This window comes from Narcine bancroftii, chromosome 9 (genome assembly GCF_036971445.1).
Source record: "Narcine bancroftii isolate sNarBan1 chromosome 9, sNarBan1.hap1, whole genome shotgun sequence".
Classification (NCBI taxonomy): domain Eukaryota; kingdom Metazoa; phylum Chordata; class Chondrichthyes; order Torpediniformes; family Narcinidae; genus Narcine; species Narcine bancroftii.
In genome coordinates this window covers 117780000-117804941 of record NC_091477.1, presented here as the reverse complement: position 1 = coordinate 117804941, position 24942 = coordinate 117780000, and the positions used below count along the sequence as shown (strand labels likewise).

At 42.8% G+C, this 24942-nt stretch overlaps 1 protein-coding gene across 4 annotated transcripts in view; it reads right to left on the bottom strand.

Moving 5' to 3' along the window:
• The window catches only part of LOC138742700 (mediator of RNA polymerase II transcription subunit 12-like protein), a 404210-nt gene that overhangs the window by 7926 nt on the left and 371342 nt on the right, over positions 1-24942 (bottom strand). For 3 of the 4 annotated variants that reach the window (XM_069897449.1, XM_069897451.1, XM_069897452.1), the window contains 4 exons: positions 12992-13078; positions 10783-11000; positions 2658-2811; positions 156-209 (listed from right to left, as the gene is read on the bottom strand). In XM_069897449.1, coding sequence (XP_069753550.1) covers positions 156-209; positions 2658-2811; positions 10783-11000; positions 12992-13078 — 513 coding nt within the window. Of the gene's footprint in view, positions 1-155; positions 210-2657; positions 2812-10234; positions 10419-10782; positions 11001-12991; positions 13079-24942 lie in introns of those variants that run through there. The other variant, XM_069897453.1, reaches the window with a different exon arrangement.

Genomic DNA, 24942 nt, shown 5'->3' with positions numbered 1-24942 from the left:
AATTATCAACTTTTCCACCCAAAGCAGCAGTTTTATTGAAACAGTTGTGGTGTCAAAGCTATGAAACAAGTTGCAGTGAAAATGTCATCTCTGCTAGGAACTCATTGAAAGCCAATTAGAAACCTCTTTGTGGAAATATTTAATCAGCTGCTTACCAGAGCTTGCTGTGTCTGCACCGCTTGTATCCCCAGCGCCTGCTGATCCTGCATCTGTAAAGCCAAGAAGACCAGTTACTGTTGAAGATTACAGGGTGCAGCTACTGAGCTGATCTTGCAAAGGTACGCTGTATGTAACAGTGCCCGCTGAATTCCAGTTCCCTGGGCAACCAATTAACCACGTACACTTTCCAATGCTCCTTTACAAAGATTTGCAGAATTCACATCTGTGAAAATCTGACACAAAATTAGTTGATTTTTAAACTAATGGATAGTGGTAAAACACAAATGTCTGCAGACACCGTGACTGAAGGAAAAACACAACGCTGGAGAAACTCACCAGGTCAGTGTACTTTATATAGCAAAGATAAAGGTACATAATCAATATTTCGGGCCTAATGGATAAATTGTGGCAAATCGCTGTAAAGAAAACAGTGTCCTTGCATGAATTGGAGTAGGAATGATCCTTTGATCAGTAATGTCAAATAGACAGCAGACCTTTGGTTATCTCCCGTGCACGTCAATGGGATCTGCGCCTTCAGCCGTCAAAACTTGAAGCTGTGCATCACCTCTTCCCCCGACACTTCACTTCATATTTACATCACACTTTAAAGCCTCTCCCTTTGACATCAGAGTCGGACAGCCCAGCTTGTCCACACAAAACCTCCTTGGCATTCTGAGCTGGTGCCATTTGCCTGGATGTGGTTCACATTCTTCTAGGCCTCTCCTACTTAAAAGCATCTGTCCAAGTGACTTTTGGACGTTGTACCTGCGCTTACTTTACACCGTTTCCTCTGGCAGCTCATTCCAGACACGGACCACCCACTGAGTGAAAATGTTGTCCCTCAGATCCCCCTTAAGTCTCTCCCTGCTCATCTTGGAATCATCCATCCCAGAGAAAAGAGTTCATCTATGCCTCGATCAGCATCCTATGCACCAGGGAATAAAGATTCTTGTCCTGATATTTCTGCAGCTCAGCATAAAATTTTCACTGAGGTTGAACATATGCAATTCTTGACAGATGTTAAATAGTTGGATAAAGCTGGGAAGGTAAGAATAGGAATCAGATAGACCCTGCTGGTAAATTAAAATGAGGAACGTTCCATTATACAACAGCAAACAATGAGAGGTGGGAGGGACTCAACAGGACAAACAGTATCCTATGCCATAGGAGCTCTGTGGTCAGTAAGGGATTACTTAACATGGTATGTGAATGGGGGAGAAAAAGGGTTGAGAACCTCTGTTACAGGAAGAATTGAAATTCAGCAGGACTTCTAAGAAGTTGTTTTTGTTAAACTCAGGGAAATAAGAAAAAATCTTTCCATTGGAACCTTTTATTTAAATGCTATTCCAAAATATGTAGGAAATAGAGCAGGGGTAACCATCTTTGGAGTTGGTGCAAGTGTACGGTTGCTGCAAGAGATTTGTTATTCCAGTCTCACTGATTTTTTTAGGACATTAATCAAACAGTAAATTCGATTTTAACATATCTGCCGGATGGACTATGGTTGTGGCTTTGGATTGATTCCCATCTTAAACACTAGCCAAGTAATGGGAATGAGAGCTTATAACTAGGAATGGTTTAAAATAGTTTTCTGACTGGCTGAATGTATTAGGTAATTAAAGTAAAATTTGAAGCTATAACAGCAGTAAATCTAAGACTGCTGGCCATGCATGGAAGGTCACTGGATATCCTCTTGTGGAAAATTGTTGGCCAACTCTTTCAGGTTAACAAACGTTTCCTGGAATGATGAACTTGTGGAAAAGCAGCTGTGCATTAAACCACTCGGAGAAGCATCAGTGGGAGCTGCTTTACATAGACTGCTCAACTCTCCCTCCCAACCACCCCCCACCTCCCTTACTGCTCCAGATTCCAACATCTACAGTCACCACTCAAGGGTGAAGTAAAAACACAATGCTGAAGAAACTCAGCTAGTCAAACTTAATATAGCAAAGATAAAGATACAGAACTAATGTCAATGACAAGGTAAAGACAAAATGTGGCAGGCAGTTGTTTGTTCAGGCATCTGCCTACGAGACCAAAACATTGGTAATGTATCTTTATCTTTAAAGTACATGGTTTGACCAGCTGAGTTTCTCCAGCAATGTGTTTTTAATTCAGTCACTGTAGACTTGAATGTCTGCAGACCCGTTTGTGTTTTACTGCTCAAGGGTGAATATTCACTTTGATTTCTGATAAGTAAATACATTTTGGGGCTGAGGGCAAGCAAGTGGGTTAATGTAAAGGGGCACCATCCCACACTTTACACTTTTAAGTGCCATTCATTTACTATTCAATGGAAAGTGAATATTTTGAAAGTCCTATGTGGGTGGGTTTCAGGAAATTTTGTTATCCCAGTCACGGAAAGGGGCGCACGTTTCATTTTTTGTGACGCGTGAGATTTTTCAATGAATGGGTACAATTGTTTCCCAGGTTAAAAAAAAAGCAAATGAGCTGCATTGTTCAAGACTGACAATGTAGTGTGTGGTACCAAACCCTACCTGCAGGAGACGCTGCTGCCGGAGTTGTTGCTGCCTTTGACGCATCTGTTCTTGCGAGAGTTGCACCGTGCCAAGAGTTGCAGGAGGGCCTGATGTCACGTGTTCAAGTCCGGCTGCCATCAAAATGCCCTGTTGCATGGGTTGATGGGTGAGCCTGTGGCAGAGAACACAACAGATATGATTAATGCAGCCAATATATATTAAGAATCACAGAATGCTACAGCATAGAACACAAGCCATTCAGTCCTTCTAGTGTGTGGCGACTATTGTTCACCTAGTCCCAATAACCTGCTCCCATTCCAAAACCCTCTAGACCACACGTCAAACTCTGGCCCGCGGGCCATATATGGCCCGCGATATAATTATATTTGGCCCGCAAGATCATTTCAAAAATGTATTAGAGGTGGCCTGCCCTGCAGCAAGAGCCGATGCTGTTTTTTGGTAATGTCACCTCCACCATCCTCCCCCTTCATTGCACATCCTTCCCCATTGTAACACGAGAAATTGTAACACGAGAAGTCTGTCGATGTCATCAGCCGGCAAGCCAGTTGGAAGGCTCCCCGCACAACCAGTCACTTCTCCCACCTGTCGAGCGGTGCAGCGGATTGGCGAGCGCTTGTGATTTCCTGTCGGCGCGACGGGCATGGCAGGCTGCGCACGGCCCCCGGGCAGCGCGAGCCCCGCGCGACTGGCACCGGACGGCCCTTCCACAGCGCAAGCGCACTTCTCCCGGTCGCCACGGCCTTCAGCGCTTGCACCCGCGCGGACCCCAGCGACGGCTGGTTCGGCCCTGCACGTGAAGAGAGAGATGGTGGCTGTCCGCAAAGGCTGATCGGCAGCGCGCTGGGCCTGAGTGGGTGGGTAAGCAGGGGTGGGCAGAGGGTGTAGGTGAGGAGTAATGGGCAGGGGAAGTTATGGTGGTGCTAGGGGCAGTTAGAGGGAGGGATGAGTAGAAGGAGGGGTGGATAGGGAAGAGGTAAAAGGGGAGGGGCAGGGCGAGTAGGGGAGGGGTGATTAGAGGGTGAGAGACGGGTAGAGGGAGGAACAGGTTGAGGGGAGAGGAAGTAGAGGGGCGTGTATAGGATGGGGTGGGTAGAGGCAGAGCGAGTCTAGTGAGGGGTGAGTAGAGGTTGGGTAAAGGACGGGTCAGGTAGAGGGATGGTGGGTCGAGGGTGAATAGAGGCCTAGAGCCTGAGGAGTGAGCAGGAAATGCTGAGTCCTGATGCAGGCCAAAATGGACACAGCCTGTGAATGCTGACTACATCTCCACAGGGACCAAATAGGTTTCCCTCAGGTCAAGCAAAGGGTGAACTTGAGCTACCTACTCCTGACCTGTAACATTATCCTCCTAAAGTTATATCCTAAAGATTAACATTACATATGTTGAAAGAAGAGAAAACATGCAGATGTTGTTGAAAATTTTCAATAAATATTTAGTTCGGCCCTCGACTTAGTCCAAGTTTTTAATTTTGGCCCTCCGTGAATTTGAGTTTGACACCCCTGCTCTAGACCTATCCCATCCATGTTTATCTATCCCATTTATTCTTACAACACAAGATCAAGTCTGCACCCACCACATTAGACGGCAGCTCATTCCACACTCCCACCACTCTCTGATGTTCCCCCTAAACGTTTCACCTTTCACCCTAAAGGCATGTCTTCTCACATTTATCTCTCCTAATCTCAGTGGAAAGAGCCTGCTCACATCTACTCTGTCTTTTCCCCTCATAATTTTGTAAACCTCCATCAAATCTCCCTTTATTCTTCTTTGTTCCAAGAAATAAAGGCTTCACCTGTTTAATCGTTCCCTGTAACTCAACTCCTGATGACCCAGCAACATTCCATTAAATCTTCCTGTAGCGAGGCAACCAGAACTGCACACAACTATTCCAAATTTAGCCTCACCAATATCTTATACAACTTCAACATAACATCCCAACTCCTATATGCAATACTTAGATTTACAATGGCTAAGATGCCAAAAGCTTTCTTTACAACCTTGTCCACCTGTGACGCCATCTTCAGGGAACAATGTACTGTATCCCTCAGGTTGCTTTGCTCCTCCACACTCCTCAGTGTCCTTTCTTGATTTGCTCTTCCAAAATGCAAAATCTCACACTTGTCTGCATTAAACTTCATCCTCTATTTACTGGCCCATTCTCCCAGTTGGTCCAGATCCCTCTGAAAGCTTTGAAAATCTTCCTCGCTGTCCACATCGTTTCCTATCTTTGTGCCATCAGCAAACTTGCTGATCCAATTTACCACGTTATAATCCAGATCATTGATATAGACAACAAACAACAATGGTCCCAACACAGATCCCTGAGGCACACCACTTGTCACAGGCCTCCAGTCTGAGAAGCAACCATCCACTGCAACTCTCTGTTTTCTCCCACGCAGCCAATTGCGAATCCAGTTTACATCCCCTCTATGTTTACCTAGTGCCTTAACCTTCTGAACTAACCTCCCATGTGGGACCTTGTCAAAAGCCTTTTCTAAAGTCCATGTGGCTAACATCCACAATTTCCTTCATCTAATTTTTTTGTTAATTTCCTCAAAAAAATTCTACAAAATTTGTTAAACATGCTCTCCCATGCACAAACCCATGCTGATTGTCCATAATCGGCCCGTGACTGTGTGGCGAGTTGCTACAGCAGAGAGTGGAAAAATGAGACACACTTGATGTGGTTACAGACAAGATGGGTTTGTTGCATTCTCTGCCCCGCCTACATTTAAGCCAAGTTTCCTGCCGCTGGGCCTGGTTTTCCCACCGTCGTCAGCAGAAATGATGTCAGTGGCATTCTTGTCGCTGATTGGTCGATGTTCCCGCCATTTTGTGTGTCAGTCCGCTTCCAAGGGTAGCGGGCTGCTACATCTGTCCAAATACCTATATATCCTGTTTCTCAGAACTCCTTCCAAAAATTTACCTACTAGTGATGTCAAGCTTATAGTTACCTGGTTTACTTTTGGAGCCTTTCTTAAACAGCGGGACAGCACAAGCTACTCTCTAATCCTCTGGCACCTCTCCCATTGCTGAGGACATTTTGAATAAATCCACAGGACTCCTGCAATTTCAGCACTTGTCTCCCTCAAGGTCCAAGAGAATATCATATCTGGCCCAAGGGATTTCTTTACCTTTACTCACTGTAAGGCAGCAATCACCTTATCCTCCTTAATCTCCATCTGTGTCATGACACTTCTATTTGTTTCCCTTCCTTCCATATGGCACTATTCCAGCTTCCTGAATAAATACTGATGAAAAAAAAAAACCTGTTTAAGTTCTCTCCCATTTTGTGAGGCTCCACACATAGTTGACCACTCTGATCCTCTTGGGGACCAATATTGTCTCTTGTTGTCTTCTTACTCTAATGTATTTAATATTTACCTTCACGTTATCTGCCAAAGCCCCCTCATGCCTTCTTTTTGTCTTCCTGATTTCCTTCTTTAATATTCTCTTACATTTTCTATACTCTACAAGTACCTCATTTGCTCCTTGTTGCATCTACCAGTTATACATCTCTTCTAAATCATATCACCAGTATCCCTTGAAAACTGAGGTTCCCTGTGCCTGTTAATTTTGCCTTTAATCCTAGTAGGAACTTGCAAACTCTGCACCCCTCATGATCTTGCTTTTGATACCTTCTACTTGCCGAACACATCTTTGCCAGAAAACAGCTTATTCCAATCATATGGGGGTTGTGGGTTAATTGAGGTTTAATTGGGCGGCACAGGTGTAAATGGCCGGAATCGGCTTCTACCGTGCTGTAAATAAAATTTAAAATGTTTTTAAAATTTGAATTTAATAAACACAACATGTGGGTGGCAACTTCAGGGGGATCTCTTTCATCTCACAGTGGAGAAGAAGGGATCGACGAGAAGGCTAGTTGCGCTCCCTACCAAGATCATTCTTCACCAATTTTCATGGGAATTTCAATATTGCACCCAGAAGTAAAACACAAAAGTCTCTGCAGAAGTAAAAACACCACACTGGAGAAACTCAGCAAGTCAAACAGTTTTCTTTATATAGAAAAGTTAAAGAAACATACCTTGATGAAGGACTCAAGCCTGAAATGTTGGTTATGTATCTTTATCTTTGCTAAATATAGTACACCATTTGACCTGCTGAGTTTCTCTAACATTGTGCTTTTACAATATTCCACCCAATTTAGTTCTCCTGGAGCTGGGTAGAATTCTCCTAAACTGACACTGTCCCCCTCCCATCCCTCCCACTGCACCACTCAAGCAAGTTGAGGCACAGTTCCGCTACTCCCTCAGAAGTTTGCAGAGGTTTGCTATGACACCAGAAACTCTGGCAAATTTCTAGAGGTGTGGTGGAAAGTGTGCTGACCAGCTGCATCATGGTCTGGTAATGGGAACACCAATACACCTGAGCTGGAAGCCTTCCAAAAGGTAGTGGACACAGCCCAGGACATTACAGGCAAAATCCTCCCCACTACTGACTACATCTCCAGAGAACGCTGCCGTCGGAGAGCAGCAGCAATCAGCAAAGACCCACACAACCCAGCACACGCTCTGTTCTCGCTGCTGCCATCAGGAAAGAGGTTCAAGTGCCACAAGACTCGCACCACCAGGTTTAGGAACAGCTGCTCCCCCTCCACCATCAGACTCCTCGACAACAAACTCAATCAGGGACTCATTTAAAGACTCTTAGGCACTTTATTGATTTCATTTTGTTCTCTCTGTTTTGCAAAGTCAGTTTGTTTACATTTGTTATCTGCTGACAGATCTTTATTTGTTTACCTTTACGCTGTGTACAGTTTATTTTTTGCACTACCGATTAGAGGTAATTCTCTCAGGCCCGCAGGGAAAAGGGAATCTCAGGGTTGTATGTGATATCATGTATGTACTCTGACAATAAATCTGAGTTTTACTGCATCACATAAATAAATTTTCAGTATAAGAGAGGGTGACCTTCGCAAACCCTCCACAACACAAAACAATGAAAGACGAATCCTCCTGTGCATCACCTGTGTTCTTCTGAGGTCAATAAATTTGGGTGACAATCTTTTCAATTAGGTAAGGTTTCGACCAAAGAAAGTGTTCTGTTGCAATGGGTGTTGGGTGAGCATGTGCCAGAGAACATAGCAGATATATTTACAGTCTTATATGTATTCATTTGGGATTGCTCCGTATTTATATCATTTGTGGTTCTATCTATCCCTTACTTTGGCTGGATGCCATGGGTGCTCTGTGTTTAGTCAGGGATTACTTAAAGTGGTATTTGAGTAGAAACATTATGGTTGAGAACCTCTGGTGTAAGGTGTACACTGTGTGTGTGTGTGCGTGTGTGTGTATGTGTGTGTGTGTGTGTGTGTGTGTGTGTGTGTGTGTGTGTGTGTGTGTGTGTGTGTGTGTGTGTGTGTGTGTGTGTGTGCAGAACGTCCTCTATTGAATTTCAATTCTTTTGACAACTGTAGCATGTTAACCCGAGGATAGGCAGAGATTACAAATGGAGTTGTGGACAGACCAGTAGTGGCTGGATACAATGCTCATCAGCATGCCATCGGTGCTCTGTGATTAGCACGGGATTGCTTAAGGTGGTCTTTGAGTGGGAAGGGAAGGTTGAGAATCACTGCTCTAGACCCAATTGTTACTGAAATATTTTGCTGGAGATAAATTGACATCGGCCCATTTCCTTTGGAGTTCTGAAACCGTGCACATAACGAGTCAATGAGGGACGATTAAAACAGGGGTTTTCAAACTTTTTCTTTCCACCCACATCCCACCTTAAGCAATCCCTTACTAAACACAGAGCCCCGATGGGATAGGGATGACTTAAAGTGGGATGTGAGTGGAAAGAAAAAGGTTGAGAGCTACTGTTCTACTCAGAGGGAATGAGCAACGACTTCAAGAGGATATTACGCCCACAGAAATTTCAAAGGGTAATGATGGCTTGAGGAGTATTTTCATGATGAACTTACAGAACCTGAAGTCCCATCACGTTGAGCACTGGTGAACCTTAGGGCTGTGTGCTCAACCCGTTACTGTTCACGCTGCCAGATTCAATTCTAACAGAATTATCAAGTTTGCAGATGATACAACCGTAGTTGGGCCTAATCAAGCAACAGTGAGGAGTCGCATTACAGAGAGGAGGTTGAGCGGCCCATAAAATGGTGCGAAAATAACAACCTGAGACTCAAAGTGGACAAGACAAAGGAATGATTGTGGACTTCAGGAGGACGAAGGTTGACCATTCTCCACTGCACACCAGTGATCCTGTCACAGAGAGAGTGAACAGCACAAAGTTTCTTGGCATGCATATAAAGGATGACCTATCCTGGACTCACAATATCTCCTCATTAGTCAGGAGCACAAGGAGGTTGAGGGGGGGGGGGGGGGGTAAAGGCTACCAGACCACATCTTGACAATCTTTTACAGCAGTATAATTGAGAATGTCCTGTCTGGCTGCATCATTGGGTACAGTAGCTGCAAAGCATCAGACCAGAAGTCTATACTAAGGATCATTAAAACAGCTGAGAGGATCTCCCTTTCCTCTGTAGACATTTAGTGGGAGTGATGTCTAAATAGGGCTCAAGGATTATAGAAAACCATCCAGCACATCTTTAACCCATTACTATCAAGAAGAGGTACAGGAGCATCAAAAGCAAGACTGCCAATCTGGGGAATAGTTTCTTCCTGCAGGCTGTGAGACTGATGAACCGTGTAAATCACCCAAATATTTATATATGTTTATATTGATTATTTATGTAATCATTATGTACGGTATTTTTGTTTGTGAACCATGGTCTAGAGACAATAAGATGATAGTAAACTTGAACTTGATGTAAAGGAGAACTGGAAGACAGAAAGGAATGATTTGTAAAAACACAACACTGGAGAAACTCAGCAGGTCAAACAGTGCACTTTATATAGCAAAGATAACCAACTTTTCGGGCTTGAGCCCTTCATCAAGGTATGGACAAAATGTGGGCAGGGTGCCCAAACTATGTGCTGGTTTGGAAATCATGAACAAAGTGGCTTATACTGAAAGTTAGTGTCACATCTTCCAGCACTGTTGGAAAACATTGCTACAGTCAGAATTGGGTAGAAATGTGAAATATCCTTCAATGTTTACGCCATATCCTTACAGAATTGGATAAGCCCATTTCTTCCATCAGAAAGATTACCATTCTGCTCTCATTTTCCATGTAACCCATTCTCTTCATATTTCCATCAACTCCTCCCAGATTTTACCACCCACCTACATGCCTGGGTCAATGTACAGTGGTAACCTACCACTTGTACATTCTCGGAAAGTTGAGCACCCAGAGGAAATCTATTCGATCAGAGGGAGAACACGCAAACTCCACACAGACAGCAGCAGAGGTCAGGATCGAACCCAGACCACAGTTGAAGCAGGAGCTCTGATCGCTAGCCCACCATCTTGTTCAAATGACAAATGATTCGTGGCCAAGTCTTAATTACAGTTCAGAGGCTCAAGGCCAATGGGTTGGTCACAGGTGAGCTGTGATGCCTTTAAGTAAAGGAGCAGACGAGACATTTAAATGGCTTCAATCTCCTCTGAGGCTTCCATTTATTGACAGCATTTGATCAGATATAAAGGATCATTGAATGAGGGTAGATAATGGATTAGAATACAGGACAACCAGAGACTCAGGGAGTCAGAGTGGCTCCATCTGTTCCTCTCTTTCTTCTGTGGAACTTGTTAAAAAATAGGATTAGCTGAGATCTGGAAGGCAGATGTGCGATCAGCTCCATAAATAATTGCCAGAGAAGAAACTGGTGAAGAGAAAATAATGCAATAAATCACTGGATTAGTTCGCTCCAGAAAAGCCGAGGAGGGGGAGGATGGGGAAGATTTTTAATTTAGACATTCAGCATGATAACAGGCTCTTACAGCCCTCGAGCCCATTCTGCCCAATTAACCTACAACCCCAGCATGTTTTTGAAGGGTGGGAGGAAACTGGAGCTCCCAGAGGAAACACACGCAGATCACAGGGAAGAACATACAAACTCCTGATAGACAGCGCCAGTTTCGAACTCCAGTTGCTGGTACTATAATTGCGTCGTCCTATCTGCTCCACTAACACGTTAAATAATTGAAGATTTATTCCATCCAAGTGGTGAGGTGGATGTTACTTACCGCTGAGTACCCTGAAGATTGGATGGGTAGGGGGAGGCTTGCTGGTGAATGTACCCACTGGGCTGCTGTTGGATTTGCCGGAGGCGGTCCATGAGGGCTGGGTTAGAATGAGCACCTTGGTACGGTCTGGCACTGTAGTTTGGTGATGGCATGCTACCCCCAGTCTGCTGCTGCAGTGACATCTGTGTACTGTATGCCGTGTATCCATGGGGCAGGGTCTGCACAAGGAAAGATTAATGAAGTACGAAAATCACAAACAAAACCCCTGCAGATTCTGGACATCCAAAACAAAAGCATAAAATGCTGGAAAAACTCAGTAGGTTAGGCAGGATTATGAAAAGAGAAACATCAATGTCTGGATCTGCAATCTTTCATAGACCATAGAGCAGTATAGGCCTTTCAGCCCACAATGTTGTGCCAGCCCAGATGAACTGACCCCACGAACAATCTAGTGGTTTTCAATCTGTCCCCCTAAACTCACATTCCACCTTAAGCAATCCCTATGCCATAAGGGCTCTGTGATTAGTGAGGGATTGCTTAAGGTGCTACGTGAGTGGGAAGGGAAGGCCGAGAACCACTGCTCTAGACCCAATTGTTACTGAAATATTTTGCCTGAGAAAAATGTCATTGGTCAATTTCCTTTGGAGTTATGAAACCGAGTCAATTAAGGATAATTAAAACAGTGGTTTTCAAACTTTTTTTTTCCATTCACATACCACCTAAAGCAATCCCTTACTAATCACAGAGCACCTTTGGCATGGGATTACTTCAGGTGGAATGTGAGTTCAGGGGTGGAGGGGGGCAGTTTGAAAGCCACTGATCTAATCCTTCCCTCCCTCGCAGTCTGCAACTCTCTATTTTTCTTCCATCCATGTGCCTATCTAAGAGTCTTTTAAATTGTACTAGCCTTGACCACAACCCCCGGCAATACATTCTTGGTAAACCCCTGGAAACCAGCACCTACGGGAATCAATAAATGTCAGATAGGTTAATTTTCTGATTGCTTGAGACCGCGTGTTGTATGATTGACGAACTAATGGTGGGGTGGGTCAATTATAAACTCGTATTTTTTACCTATTTATTTTTCCACAATTTTTTTTAAATTTTAACCAGTTGCTTGAGGCTGCCAGTTGCCTGAATTCTGGATAACAGGGTTTTACTGAAACCCTGATCTTTCCCCTAAACTTTCTTCCACTCACCTTAAACCAACGTCCTCTGGTATTGGCCGCTGCTGTCCACTCTCTCCTCTCTATGCCTGTCTTTTGTCGACGATTAACATTCCAGATAAATCATTGCGTGTTGACAGATGGAAGGCCGGTTTCAAACCAGACATATATTTATTTTCCTCCAACTCTTTCTCTTGCTTTAATATTGACTCCACTTCAGAGACTCTTAATTTGAAATGTCACCCAATTATCAATTCACACTCATTCAGAGTTTTTTTACATTTAGATATACATCCAATATAGTAACAGGCCCTTCTGGCCCATGAGTCCATGCTGCCCAAATACACCCAATTAACCTACAACCTCTGTACATTTTCTGAACGGTGGGAGGAAACTGGAACATCCGGGTCGCTGGCGCTGCACTCGCGTTGCGCTAATCGCTATGCCAAACGTGCCGCCCCATTTTTATGTCTTTTTTTTTGTTTTTTGTTGCACTACCTATTCTATGAATTTACTTGCCTGGCAAAATCAGGCTTCTCACTGTATTTCAGAGCATGTTACAATAAACAATCCAGTTCAATTCAATTCAGTTCATTGGGCAGCCATTCCATTCTTGAAGGGGCCATGCCCTCAAAATTAGAAATACATAGATCTTTTTCCATTTGAAGTTAAAGAAAGACATTGAAGTGATGGTAAACAAGGGTCAGCGGTCAACTAGTGCATTTAGTAGATGGCCAAAAGGATTTAGGGATAATTACGAGTTGGTGGGGTAATCCATAAATTAGTTTTATCATTTCAAACGCATAACGCGACTGACTGCACTCAGAGACTTGAGAGGAGTACAAACATGCTTTTAATAGCTTACAATCAATGGCTGACATGTACAATAGTTCTCAGGTGATTCTGAGGTAAGGCTGGAAAACCAGGGTTTATATTGGGGTAGGTGAGGGTGGAGCCAGCCATCTGAACAACACACAGACAGCGAATTCCTGTTCACTGCAAAAGGCAATTACTGAAGGAAATCTCCTTTCTGAATTACCTACCTGTGCCTGCTGCATACCAGGATACTGCGGGAGCTGGATGGAGCGAGCCTGGTGCGTGTATGATCCACTATGGTCGAATGTTTGGCCCTGTAAAATGTCAAATCAGAATGTTTAAAGATTTCTTCCACAGAATATCTGGTGTGTGCCGTCTGCTGGTCATCATGTTATACTGGGGCAGAGCAACATTGAAATGCTGGAGAACTCAGCAGGTCGCACAGCTTCTATTAGAGGCAAAGATTATATTACCAACGTTTCAGGCTTGAGCCCCTCTTCAAGGTATTGATTGATTCAATTTATTCTCCAATCAGTTCTCATCTTTCCTCTCTCCTGTGCTCCCATCCATAACCAATTATCACCTTTTGGTCTGTTGGCCTGTGCTTCCCCCCTGCCCTTTCTTTCTTCCTTCTCCCCAGCCTTTTAATTCAGATGCACGCCTACTTTTCACTCATACCTGCAGATTTCCATGTTCCATTGTTGCAGAGCAACACATAAAAGGAATGTGTTGCAAATTTCCAATTTGCTGCAAACCTAAGAGATGACATGACTTTTTTACTTACAGTTCCAGCAGTGCTTTTATTTCCTTTCGCTCGCTCCTGCCCTGGTTCATTTGCTTCTATTTCTACCTCTACCACACGGATCCGCTGCAATTAGCAAGCCCTCGTCCCCACCCTCGTCATTTATATCATTTCTCTTCCCTGGATTCCACCATTTCACAGCGATCCCCTGTCTTCTTTCCACCTCTTCTGTACAATTTGAAACACTTTGCAATCCAACTTTTTCCAGTTTAAATGCAAGGCTCGTGACCTGAAACATTAACCGTGTTTCTCACTCCATGGATACCACCTGACTTTTTGATATTTGCAACATTTCCTAGCCATTTTCTAGCTGAATGGCGACATTATGGTGTAGAACGGTGCAGGGTACAGACATATCAGACCTATGGGCATTTTATATCAAGAGTCACACTAAAGTGCAGATGCACAGAATGCTAACTTATAAGGTGAAACATTAGGCCTTAATGATTAGGGGCATTTAAGAGACTCTTAAACAGGTACATGGATGAAATGAAAATAGAGGCTTATGAGGTAGGAAGGGTTTTGATTATTTTTTGGTAGGAATATATAGGTTGGGACAACAAGAGGAAAGGGCCTGCACTGGGCTGTTATGTTCTATGCTTGCAAGAGCCTTCAGCTGAAGAACCCTGCATATAAGACCCTAGCCACATGCAAATTTAAAAAGTCATTAACCAATTTACACCCACAAAGCCCTTCCTGAAATTCACAGTTGGTGCCAAGGTGGGGGGGGGGGTTGGCATTCGCGGGGCAGGGCCCTTTCTTCTAAAGTGCTGTGCCCACGTACAATCGTGGCCATCTCTCGCCGTCAGACATGGCCACGCCCGCGTCACTAGCATGCATCATGAGTATCCATGCATAAAAGCAGCACTTTCGGCTGTTACGCCAGAGGGACAGAGGAGATTTACATCTGCTTGGGAGGTAGGCTGCCACCAGCACCCCCCCTTCCCCACTGAGCAGGTTTATGACTGTCGGACTGTGCCCCATCTGGTTACCCTAATGCCCTCCTCCAACACTCATTCTGGTGCTGACCGTGGTAGAACAGGAACCGTAGTCGAATGAGGTGAGGCTTGTTTAAGTAATAGTCAAAGCAGAAGGAGTTAGGGACGGAGGAGTGCATCTTTAAAGGGAGATGGTATGTAGTTGGGATTTAGGTCAGGTGAACCATGCTTGCATGAGAGAAATCAGATTCACAATTAAGGCGTGATAGAGGAGTTAGTTGTAAGGAGAGATAAGTATATCAGTGTCACAGTTGGCCCAATTGGGGTTGAAGGCTCCCAAGAGAGATTTACAGCAAGGGGTTACATTTTTATGTTAAATGGATCTTTTTTGCAGCTAGTTCCAATAACTGGAATCCATAGGATAAGTATACTAAAAGCAGGGCCTGTTTTTTTTTTGTTGTGGTGAAGGTCTGATTTCTTAAAGAATTATATTTACTTAAGTGATTACTTAAGGTGGTATGTGGGGGGGAGGAAAGGTTGAGAACCAAGGCCTTACAAAATAAAGGCTATGATGTTGCCTTGATGTGCTGGCTCCGAGGAGTCATCTGATATATGGATACCCATGAATATGAAGGCGTTGACTCTCTCCACCTCCTTCCCATCAATGTGGACAGGTGTGTGGTCCCCTGGCTTCTCCTCCCTAAAATCAACAATAAGCTCCTTGGTGACATTGAGAACAAGATTGTTATTCTGGCACTGCCCAACCAGGATCTTGAGCTCCATCTTGTATTCTGAGTCATCATTTCCAGTTATTCAGCCAACAACAGTGGTGTCACCATCAAAATTGTAGACAGAGTCTAAGCTAAACTTGGTTGCGCAGACATAGATGTACAGGAAATAGAGCTGGGGGACAACTTTGGGTTGATGGAGAGAGAGGAGGAGGTGATGCTACCAATCCACACTGATTGGGGTCAGCCGATGTGGAAGTTGAGGAGCCAGTTGAAGAGGGATGGACAAGATCCCTGATTATTAATCTTAGTCATGAATGTTGCTGGTATGATGGTGTTGAACACTAAGCTGTAGTCAGTGAACATCAATCTTATTCAGGTTTTCCTGTGGTCAAGGTGATCTAACACAGAATGGAGGGCCAGCTAAATGGTTGATGATAGGTGAAATGAGGTGGATACAGGTCCTTCCTAAGATAAGAGTTGATTCACTCCATCAACAATCTCTCAAAGTGCTTCATTATAGGCACTGGCTGGTAGTCTTTGAAACGTGTGACCTTGTTCTTCTTGGGCACTGGAATATGGATGTCCTTTTGGAGCAGGTTGAAAGCAGACGCAAAAAATCCAGCCAGCTGGTTCATGCCATGTTACATGATGAAATGTTTCAGTGAAGCATTGCAGGTTCAGGGTACATTTGCCTTCCAGACAGCACTGATACAATCAATTAACAATCCTAAGTACTTGTTAATCAATGACACTAGACAATTAAGATTTTGCCTCCTGAACACTTTTGGGTTTATTTTACGGATTTTGGCCTGCTGATCACAAAATAATTGCCTTAGAATCTTCCTGTCAAGTATTGATTTTTAGATACAACATATTTTTATAATTTCCGGAGATATTTTAAATCTACTTCAAGCGGACAAAATCGTGAAGCGCAACGTGTCGTTGAAAATTCATTTTCTGGATTCGCACTTGGACGTCTTCCCCGCTAATCTCGGTGCAGTCAGTAAAGAACTTGGTGGAACATTTCAACCATGCAAAAGCGGTATCAGGACAAGTGGAATACATCAGTTCTGTGACTATTGTTGGACACTGACACGAGAGGCATCAGATGCTGAGTACAAATGAAAATGAGCGTTTTGGTCAGTTGAACTAACGCAATGTGTCAGCGTCATTACTTTGATGAAACATGCTAAATTCAATAAAAATTAATTTAATGTTTCTTCAATTTACATGGTACAGCAAATCTGAAATTAGCTCTATGTTCAGTCTATCATTGTCCCCCATTGCTTTTCAGGAAACAAATCTTTTGAAAAAAAATTGTTGCCCAGTGTGATCAACCACAACGCAATTAAATTCTGTTGATTCCATTCATCAGAATTTCCATTGATCAATCTTGCAGAGAGTTTTGGTGGGAGTCTTCTAGATTTCCACTAATTTTTGCTTCACTGAAATATAATCCATGTTTTAGGAATCAAAAAGGGTTAGACAATCACACTTTGTTATTAATTTTAATTAATTTATACATACAGTGTGGTCACAGGCCCTTCTGGCCCACAAGCCCATGCCACACAAATACCCCAATTAACCTACAATTCCTGCACGTTTGGAAGTGTGGGAGGAAACCGGAGTCCTCCGAGGAAACTCACGGAGACACGAGGAGAATGTACAAATCCCTTACAGACAGTTCTAGGACACTGGAGCTGTAATAGCGTTGCACTAACCACTACACGAACCATGTTGTCTGAAAGATATTTTAAGACATACTTATCATCAGATTTGTAATGAATTGTTCTTTAGATTGGTACACATACGTTATTCAACCCAGTTAATCCATTCCATCACCTTGCACTGCAAACCAACCATCTGAAAAGCCTGCTCTTTCACCATGACCCATTCAATTGTGTCTATCCAATTCCCTCTTGAAAGTCAGGACTGATTGAGTTTCCCGCACCCATTTCAGATCATTTCCCCCCCCCCATTCCTTTCATCACGCCCTTTGTGAATTATTTTGTCTGAAGTTTTAAAACCTGTGCTTTTTGAATCATTCAAAGAAACACCGCTTCTCTATTTACCTCCATCTAAACCAGATCCAGGCTGACCACTTCCATATATGGAATTCAAGGAACGTGTACAAATGCTCAGCCCTACTCTTGGAACATCTTCCAAGTCAGCAGAATGCAGGAAACATTCACAAGCACCAACACTTTAGCAAGAAGGCAGGATGGTGGCGCAGAGTGGGAGAATGAACCAGCTCATGATGGAATGGCGGAGAAGAATCCATGGATTGAATACTTTTGGTTCTGTTTCCTATGGCCTTATGGTCTATGCAAACTCACCAACTGCATTACAGACACCCATTTTAGCTTCAAGGTAATCCTGGAACTGAAACCTTCAAGATGAAGTTTCCACTCACTGGATTTGGAGTTTTGAACAGACTGAGTTGAAATTTCAAAATACATAATGAGTATTAAAAATCTGCTTTATATTAAAAAAAGCAAAATAGACTTTGTGTCATTCATGTTTGAGCCCCCTGATGTGCAGACATGGATGAATTAGGATCGGTAGCAAAACAAGCATCCACATCTGAGCCTGCTCCAGTCTGTTTGTTGTTTGGTTTGGGATGGATAATTGGCTGCAAAGCACTTTATAGGATCATATTTTGTTCAACTAAATGACATTTCTGGCTCCCATTGTCATTTGCCTGTGCTGGCTTCAGCTCAGCCAACGCCACTCTCGTCTTTCCATCTGTAGTTTCTGAGCCAGCGCTCTGGAGCAGCATCAAAGGAGAACTGCACTTTTAGAAGCCCTGTTCTGCACAAAACGTGTTAAACCAAGGCCTCATCTACGCTTTCAAGTCAAAGTGAGAAATCCAATGGGATTATTTCATGGGAAGCATCTTCAGGTAAAAACATAGAAATGCTGGAGGTGCGTCCATAGGAGGTAAAGATGTATGACCGACGTTTCAGTCCTGAGCCCTTCCTCAAAGTAGGGTCTAATTTATTCTTCAATCAATACTACCAAAATACATTATTAGCTGATTGAGATCTTGCTGTGTCATTACTATCCATGTGAGGCGCTGCCTCATGAAGGCACCCAACATCATGAAGGACCTCCATCACCCTTTCAGCTACTTTCAGGCAGAAGTTTGGTCCAACACCTCTAGGTTCAAGAACAGCTTCTTTCCGATGTCTAACAGGCTCCATTTACTTCCTGATCATAAACTTCCCCAACACCATCAAAAGATATGTCTGCCCTTTTTTCTTCTGCTACTGTAACGGAGTACTTATTATTCATCGTTTATATTTAGTCTGTCTATCTGCACTACAATTTAATTCCTACTATAGGAGTTTTTTTTAAGGATCTGCATGGCTCTATGGACAGACATATCAGCACAGGAGCAGGGCGCCGAATGGAAACGGTTGACCACTGGGAGATCCCCGTCATTCCTGCGGATAGAGTGAAGATGCTCAAAGAAACAATCCCAGTCTGTGTCCAGTCTCTCCGATATTAAGGAGGCCACAACGGGAGCGCGGGTGCAGTAGATGACCCCCGCAAATTCACAAGTGTTGCTTCGCTTTGAGGCTACAAGTGAAGGGTTGCTTAATTTGGAAGTTACTAATGAAGTGCTCCCTCACTTTACTACTACACTCAACCAATACGATTATATGTAAACAAGCAACAACACATCATCTTCCACCTGGATAGCCTTAAATCTAACAGTACAAACACTGATTTTTCTAATTTTAGCCCCCCTCCATCTGGTTCCACTGTTATCATCTCTTCTTTACCTACACCTGTTTAAAAAATTGCTCCCATATCTCTAACTCCTCTCCCCTTCCGAATGGTTCTCCTTCTACCTGCCTCTCCACCTCTCACACCTCTGCCACCTCTCTCCATTGTTTCTTTTCTCCTTTATAAACGTAATTATCACCCTCTTCCCTCAAGACTTGATAAAGGGATCTGACCTGAAATGTTGACTGACCATATTGCTGTCTGACATGCTGAGTTCCTCCAGCAGTTCTTTGTCTTCCACAGAATCAGAATTCCCCCTGCCAGTCTTCAGTCTTTATTCCCACGCCTTCCTGTTCTTTGCTTATAATCTGAAGGGCCCCAAATGTCAGTAATATATCTTTACCTCCAACAGATGCTCCAACCACTGAATTCCTCCAACATTTCTATGTGTTTTTACAGATTCACACACTGTGGATCAAGCAGCATAGGTGGATTTGTGAAATTCTACTCTTTTCATGCATGTCCAGTTAACAGAGGGAAAAAGGGTTAGACGAAGAACTGACTTCCTGGAACAAGGAGTATTTACATATTCTATATTCCATGCAGGATATATGATGTCCTGGTAATATTTTGGGGTGGATCAGTTTTCATTTCAAACGAGGTGCCATCTTCTGGCAGCTTGCAGGTCAGACATGACAATCACATGCAATCGAGAACTTCAGACAAAAAGCTGCAGCCACACTGTTACGCTTGACTACAAGCATCTTAAGCAGTCAGCATTTGGCTAGTGTTCTGCAATTTCTGACATGCACTGGGGTTTTAGGTAAAACTTTCAGGCAGAGAGAAATTGGTAGTATTCGCATGCTTTATTCTAATTACTGGGACTTAAGTAATAGGGAGAGGATAAAAATTGTGTGTCCTTACTTGATGGACTGTCAGAGGGGTGACCTTAAGGATGCTTATAGAATTGGGAAGGACATGGATAAGGTGAGCGCTCAGTCTTTTTCCCAAGGTAGATGATTCAAGAACCAGAGGGCATGAGGGGAGAGATTTAAGAGAGACCTGAGGGGCAGCTTTTTGACTCAGAGGGTGATCCATAATCTAGAAAGATCTGCCAGAGGAACCTCAAGAAGCGGGAACAATTACAATATTCAAAAGATGCGTGGAGTGGATAGATCCCGTATATGCCAGTATATAAGATGACTCTGTATAAGGCGATCCCCTGCATTTCCAAAAACCTAAAATGTAGGCTTTGAGCTATACTTGCTGTATAAGATTACCTCCAAATCTGGCACTTACTGCTCACTGTTGACTCCTTTAACAGGCTGTTTAAAGTCTGTACAGAGCCAATGGCATTCGAACTGGACGGATGGAGCCCACAGGGGAGCCCTGAGTCTTCACTGTAAAGGTCCAAATTTTATACTTGGCGTATAAGATGACCCCTAGTTTTGGGGTGACATTTTGAATGTTCAATGACTGTCTTATATGCCAGCATATACCGTTCACGGATAGAAAAGGTTTAGAAAGACATGGACCAAATGCAAGCTATCGGGAGTAGCCCAGAATGCTATCTGCGCTAAAGAGCCTATTCCCTGCTCTGTAGCTCTGTAACTCTAATTGAGATTTATTTGCCATCCATTATAAAATTATTGGGTGACTAAAAACAGAGAGCAGGCTTTAAAATTCCATTACTTCGCTTTTTTTTAAAAAAAAGAAACACCCGGTTTCCTTGCTAAAGTGTGGACTAGTTGCGAGTCGTAGCTTTTTCTACACTATTCGAGCCATTTTACTTCAATAGAAAGACTTGGGTTATCCTACATTATTTCAATGGCTTTCCCGTGTTACGTCTTTCTGAAATCTAGAAAAAAAATCAGAAGTTGTACTTTAGATACGACTAAATTTGAAGAAACATGGAAACTTGATGACTTACATGGGATATAACTGGTATTATTCTATGAATTAAACTCTTCCCTTCCAGACGTTTTTGTTATCTGTAGGTGTGGACCAGAGCTATGATTTAAACTATTCAACAGATCTCTGGGCTCGGCTGCTCCGTTGTTAGTTTAAAAAAAAAATTTTTTGTAGATTAGTTGGTGGGGGGGGGTTTTAGATGTAATATTTATAATTATTTCTTTATCTCTGTTTTCTTTGTTAGGAGAATTATTTCTAATATGTCACATTTTCACTCTTTGGAATTTATACATGATATGTCGACTTCGACATCCCATTTTAATTGTGTTATTTCTATTCTCCTTATATTATGAAAGGTTAATAAAAAGATTGAAAAAGAAAGAAATGTTTAAGGGGAACTTTTTCACTCAGAGGGCGGTGATAGTGTGGAATGAGCTGCCAGTGGAGTGGTGAATATGAGCTCAATGACAATATTTAAGAGAAATTTGGATAGGTACATGGATGGGAGGGGTACGGAGGGCTATGGTCCAGGTGAAGGGAATTAGCGAGAATAATAGGTCGGCACAGACTAGAAGGGCCTGTTTCTGTGCTGTAGTTCACAAAGCATATAACCAAGGCATATTAGAGCGTCAAGATAAGCTAGAGCAAAGTTCCCTCGTTGTTTTCGTCCTCCTTGATATTTAGCTCAAAACTGGAAAAGGCAGATTATCTTGAAAACTGTGGCAGTGTTTTTAAGAAAACTGAATCTTTTTGTTGCAGCTTTTGGTTTGAAGTTTTAAAATAATAAAAGAAGAATATTAACAATAAAGGAGAACAAAACAGACAAGGAAATGCAAGTTGCTGGGTTACCATGAAGCTGAAATTGTTACAACCATCCTGGAGGGTTACAACGGGATTACTGGAGTCCTGGAGAGAAAAGGAAGAGGAAAGGGACAAGAGAAGGGCAGACAGAATCAACGGGAGAGTTTAACAGAGGGAAATGATTTGTTTATGCTATTCACAGCAGAAGCACAGTTTTCATTTACAAATACTAACTGCATGTACAGAGAAAAAATTGTGTTTAATTCACATTATTGAACAAGGTCCACAACACTGACAATTCTGTAAGAAAGTCGCACTTGCACTGTTCAATTGCAACTACATTTATGTTGCAATGATGAAATACGGTACACCCAAATATTCTGCTCTGCATGCAAGGCTGTTCCCCTAATCATTCTTCCTCTCATGGATCCATGTTTAGAATTACCAGTACTTGTGTGGGACTTTGGAAAAGAGATGCTAGCCTGAAAGGCTGATCAGAACCGTACCTATTATTCCACCACTTGCCTGCCAGTCGAGGCCATAACTTACTGCCGGTAGCTGAGATCCTACCTATAATTTTCTCTCAATTCATTATCTCCAAGGTGAGTTAACAGTAGAACAGTTTAGAATCTTTTGGATCCGAACAACTCATTATTTGAGACACAAAACAAACTTGGTTTGAGCTCATACTTTTTACCAAACCATTTTAAAATTGTGGTCGTGACAATCAAATACGTCAAAGTCTAAGGAGTTTGTACATTCTCCCTGTGTCTGCGTGGGTTTCCTCTGGGCGGCCTGGTCTCTTCTCATTCTTTAAAAGCTTACGGGAATTGTAGGTTCATTGGGGTATTTGGGCAACACAGGCTTGTGGGTCAGAAGGGCCTGTTACTGTGAGGGATAAGAGTTTTATTTTAATTTAGGTATCAAATTTTAAATTTAGAATACAGCATGTTAACAGGCCCCTTCAGCCCACAAACCCATGCCACCCAATTAATCTACAACTCCCCATATGTTTTGAAGAGTGGGAGGACGACCCGAAGGAAACCCACACAGGCATGGGGCGAACGTACAAACTCTTTACAGGCAGCACCAGGATTAGTACCTGGGTCACTGGCATTGTTACAGCATTACACTAACCCTGCCACCCAAACGTCGAAAGTCAAATAGCCTGGTCATCTACTTGCTGATCAATATTCCCATATAAATAGATAGATGGGAGCCTTTGAAACTGAACTTGTTCTCATGGATGATGTCTTCGTTCACACTGACTCTCTCAAATCATATTTCTGGTCATAATAATCCATCAGTTTCCTATTGAGCTGGAGGCTTGACAGAATTTTGAAAAAGTTCAACAATCCCACCACCCAATAACGAAGACGTGTTCGCTGATTTCATTCGAGAACAGACTAGGACCAATGGCCAAGTTAACTTTTTGTTGGGTCCTCCACAAGGTGAAGTCAAAGTCATTGCTTAATCTTTCTTTGTTGAAAGGAATGCAATCATCCATCAGCAATTTTATATACTGATATATTGGTCTATTCTCCTGGATTCCTTGCTTTATTTTAACATTTTTTTAAAGGTGAAAATTTACAGTGAAATTAACTTCAATGAGAAGTGCAGTGGAGAAAACAGTTTCAAGGGAAGGGAGGCTGGGCCAACCATTACCTCCATTTCCTGGACATTTCCAAGGGAAGGGAGGCTGGGCCAACCATTACTCCCATTTCCTGGACATTTCCAAGGGAAGAGAGGCTGGGCCAACCATTACTCCCATTTCCTGGACATTTCCAAGGGAAGGGAGGCTGGGCCAACCATTACTCCCATTTCCTGGACATTTCCAAGGGAAGGGAGGCTGGGCCAACCATTACTCCCATTTCCTGGACATTTTAATTTTGTGGAAGTCTTAAAATTCAGACTGCTCAGGAGGGGTTTGGGAGTGGGGGGGGGCGGGGACCCACACATTCACAGTAAGAGCATGCAAACTCCACACTAACAGTGTGTATGACTGGCTGGAGCTGTAAGGCTGGATCACCGACTGCTTTGCCCTGCTGGTATGGAGTCAGGAGAGCAGAGAGACAGCAGTACACCGAAGGGTTCATCCACCTGCTCCTAATTTCCATACAGGCTTTAAATGACCCGTTACAAGTAATGACAGTACTTATAAGTTAAATCGTGCAACCGCAGGGTCTATGTCCAAAATGAAGGGATCCTCTGAAGGGATTTATTTTGCTGAATACAGCAAGTTCAGCAGCCAATTGGCACACAGCAAGTTGTTACGATGATGAACGAAAACACTTCATAGTGGATATTAAACACAGGTCTGGAAAGTACGGACCACATAAGGTCAGAAGCCATAGAAGCAGGCTTTGACCTTCCACCATCCCCCACCCCCCCAAATCCCTAACTACTGCACTATTCAATAAGAATATTGGTCATCTGACAAAAATTATAGACGTTAGATATAGATTAGTTCATTATAATTTTTTTGCATCAGTTATATTTGGCTCCACAAAAATTAAATAGGTTCAATCCTGTTATATCAGATTTATGTTGTAGGTGTGGAGGTGAGATTGGATCTTTTTTACATTCTACTTGGCACTGCCAAAGTTAAATATTTTTGGTTGGAAGTCAGTAATTCCTTTGGAACGGATTTTGGGGATCAAGTTCCCACAGGATCCGATGTTATTTTTATTGAGGAATATTAAGGTTATAAGGCCTAAATTAAAATTAACTATGCTTTAGCAGTGTCTAGGAAATGTATAGCAATATCATGGAAGTCAGATACAGATTTAGCTATGGAAAGATGGCACGCAGAACTTCGTAGCTGTAAACTACTTGAGAAGATTACTTACAGATTACCAAACAAATATCATGTATTTTGGAAAATACGGCACCCAAATTTACAAAATGTATTTTTGTATGTTTAATAGACTCTCTGAAGATCTCATTTCTTGCTAACATCCAATATGTGATATAAATGCTCTATTCCCTTGGCATTTTCTGGTTCTTCTTTCTTCATTCTCTTTTTCTTTTGGGGGCTGGGAGGTGGGAGTATATACCATATGTATAAATTTTTGAAATAACTTTTGAATTTAATGTATCTTCATTATTGTGGTTTAAAATTTCTAAATAAAATATTAAAAAATAGAATATTGCTCGTCTGCACCTTAGCATCACCATCTTGCACTAATCCATAACCCTCTAAACCATTTACCTCTGATTTGCCTTGAAAGGGGATGGATTTGGGCTTGACCTAATGTCCTTCA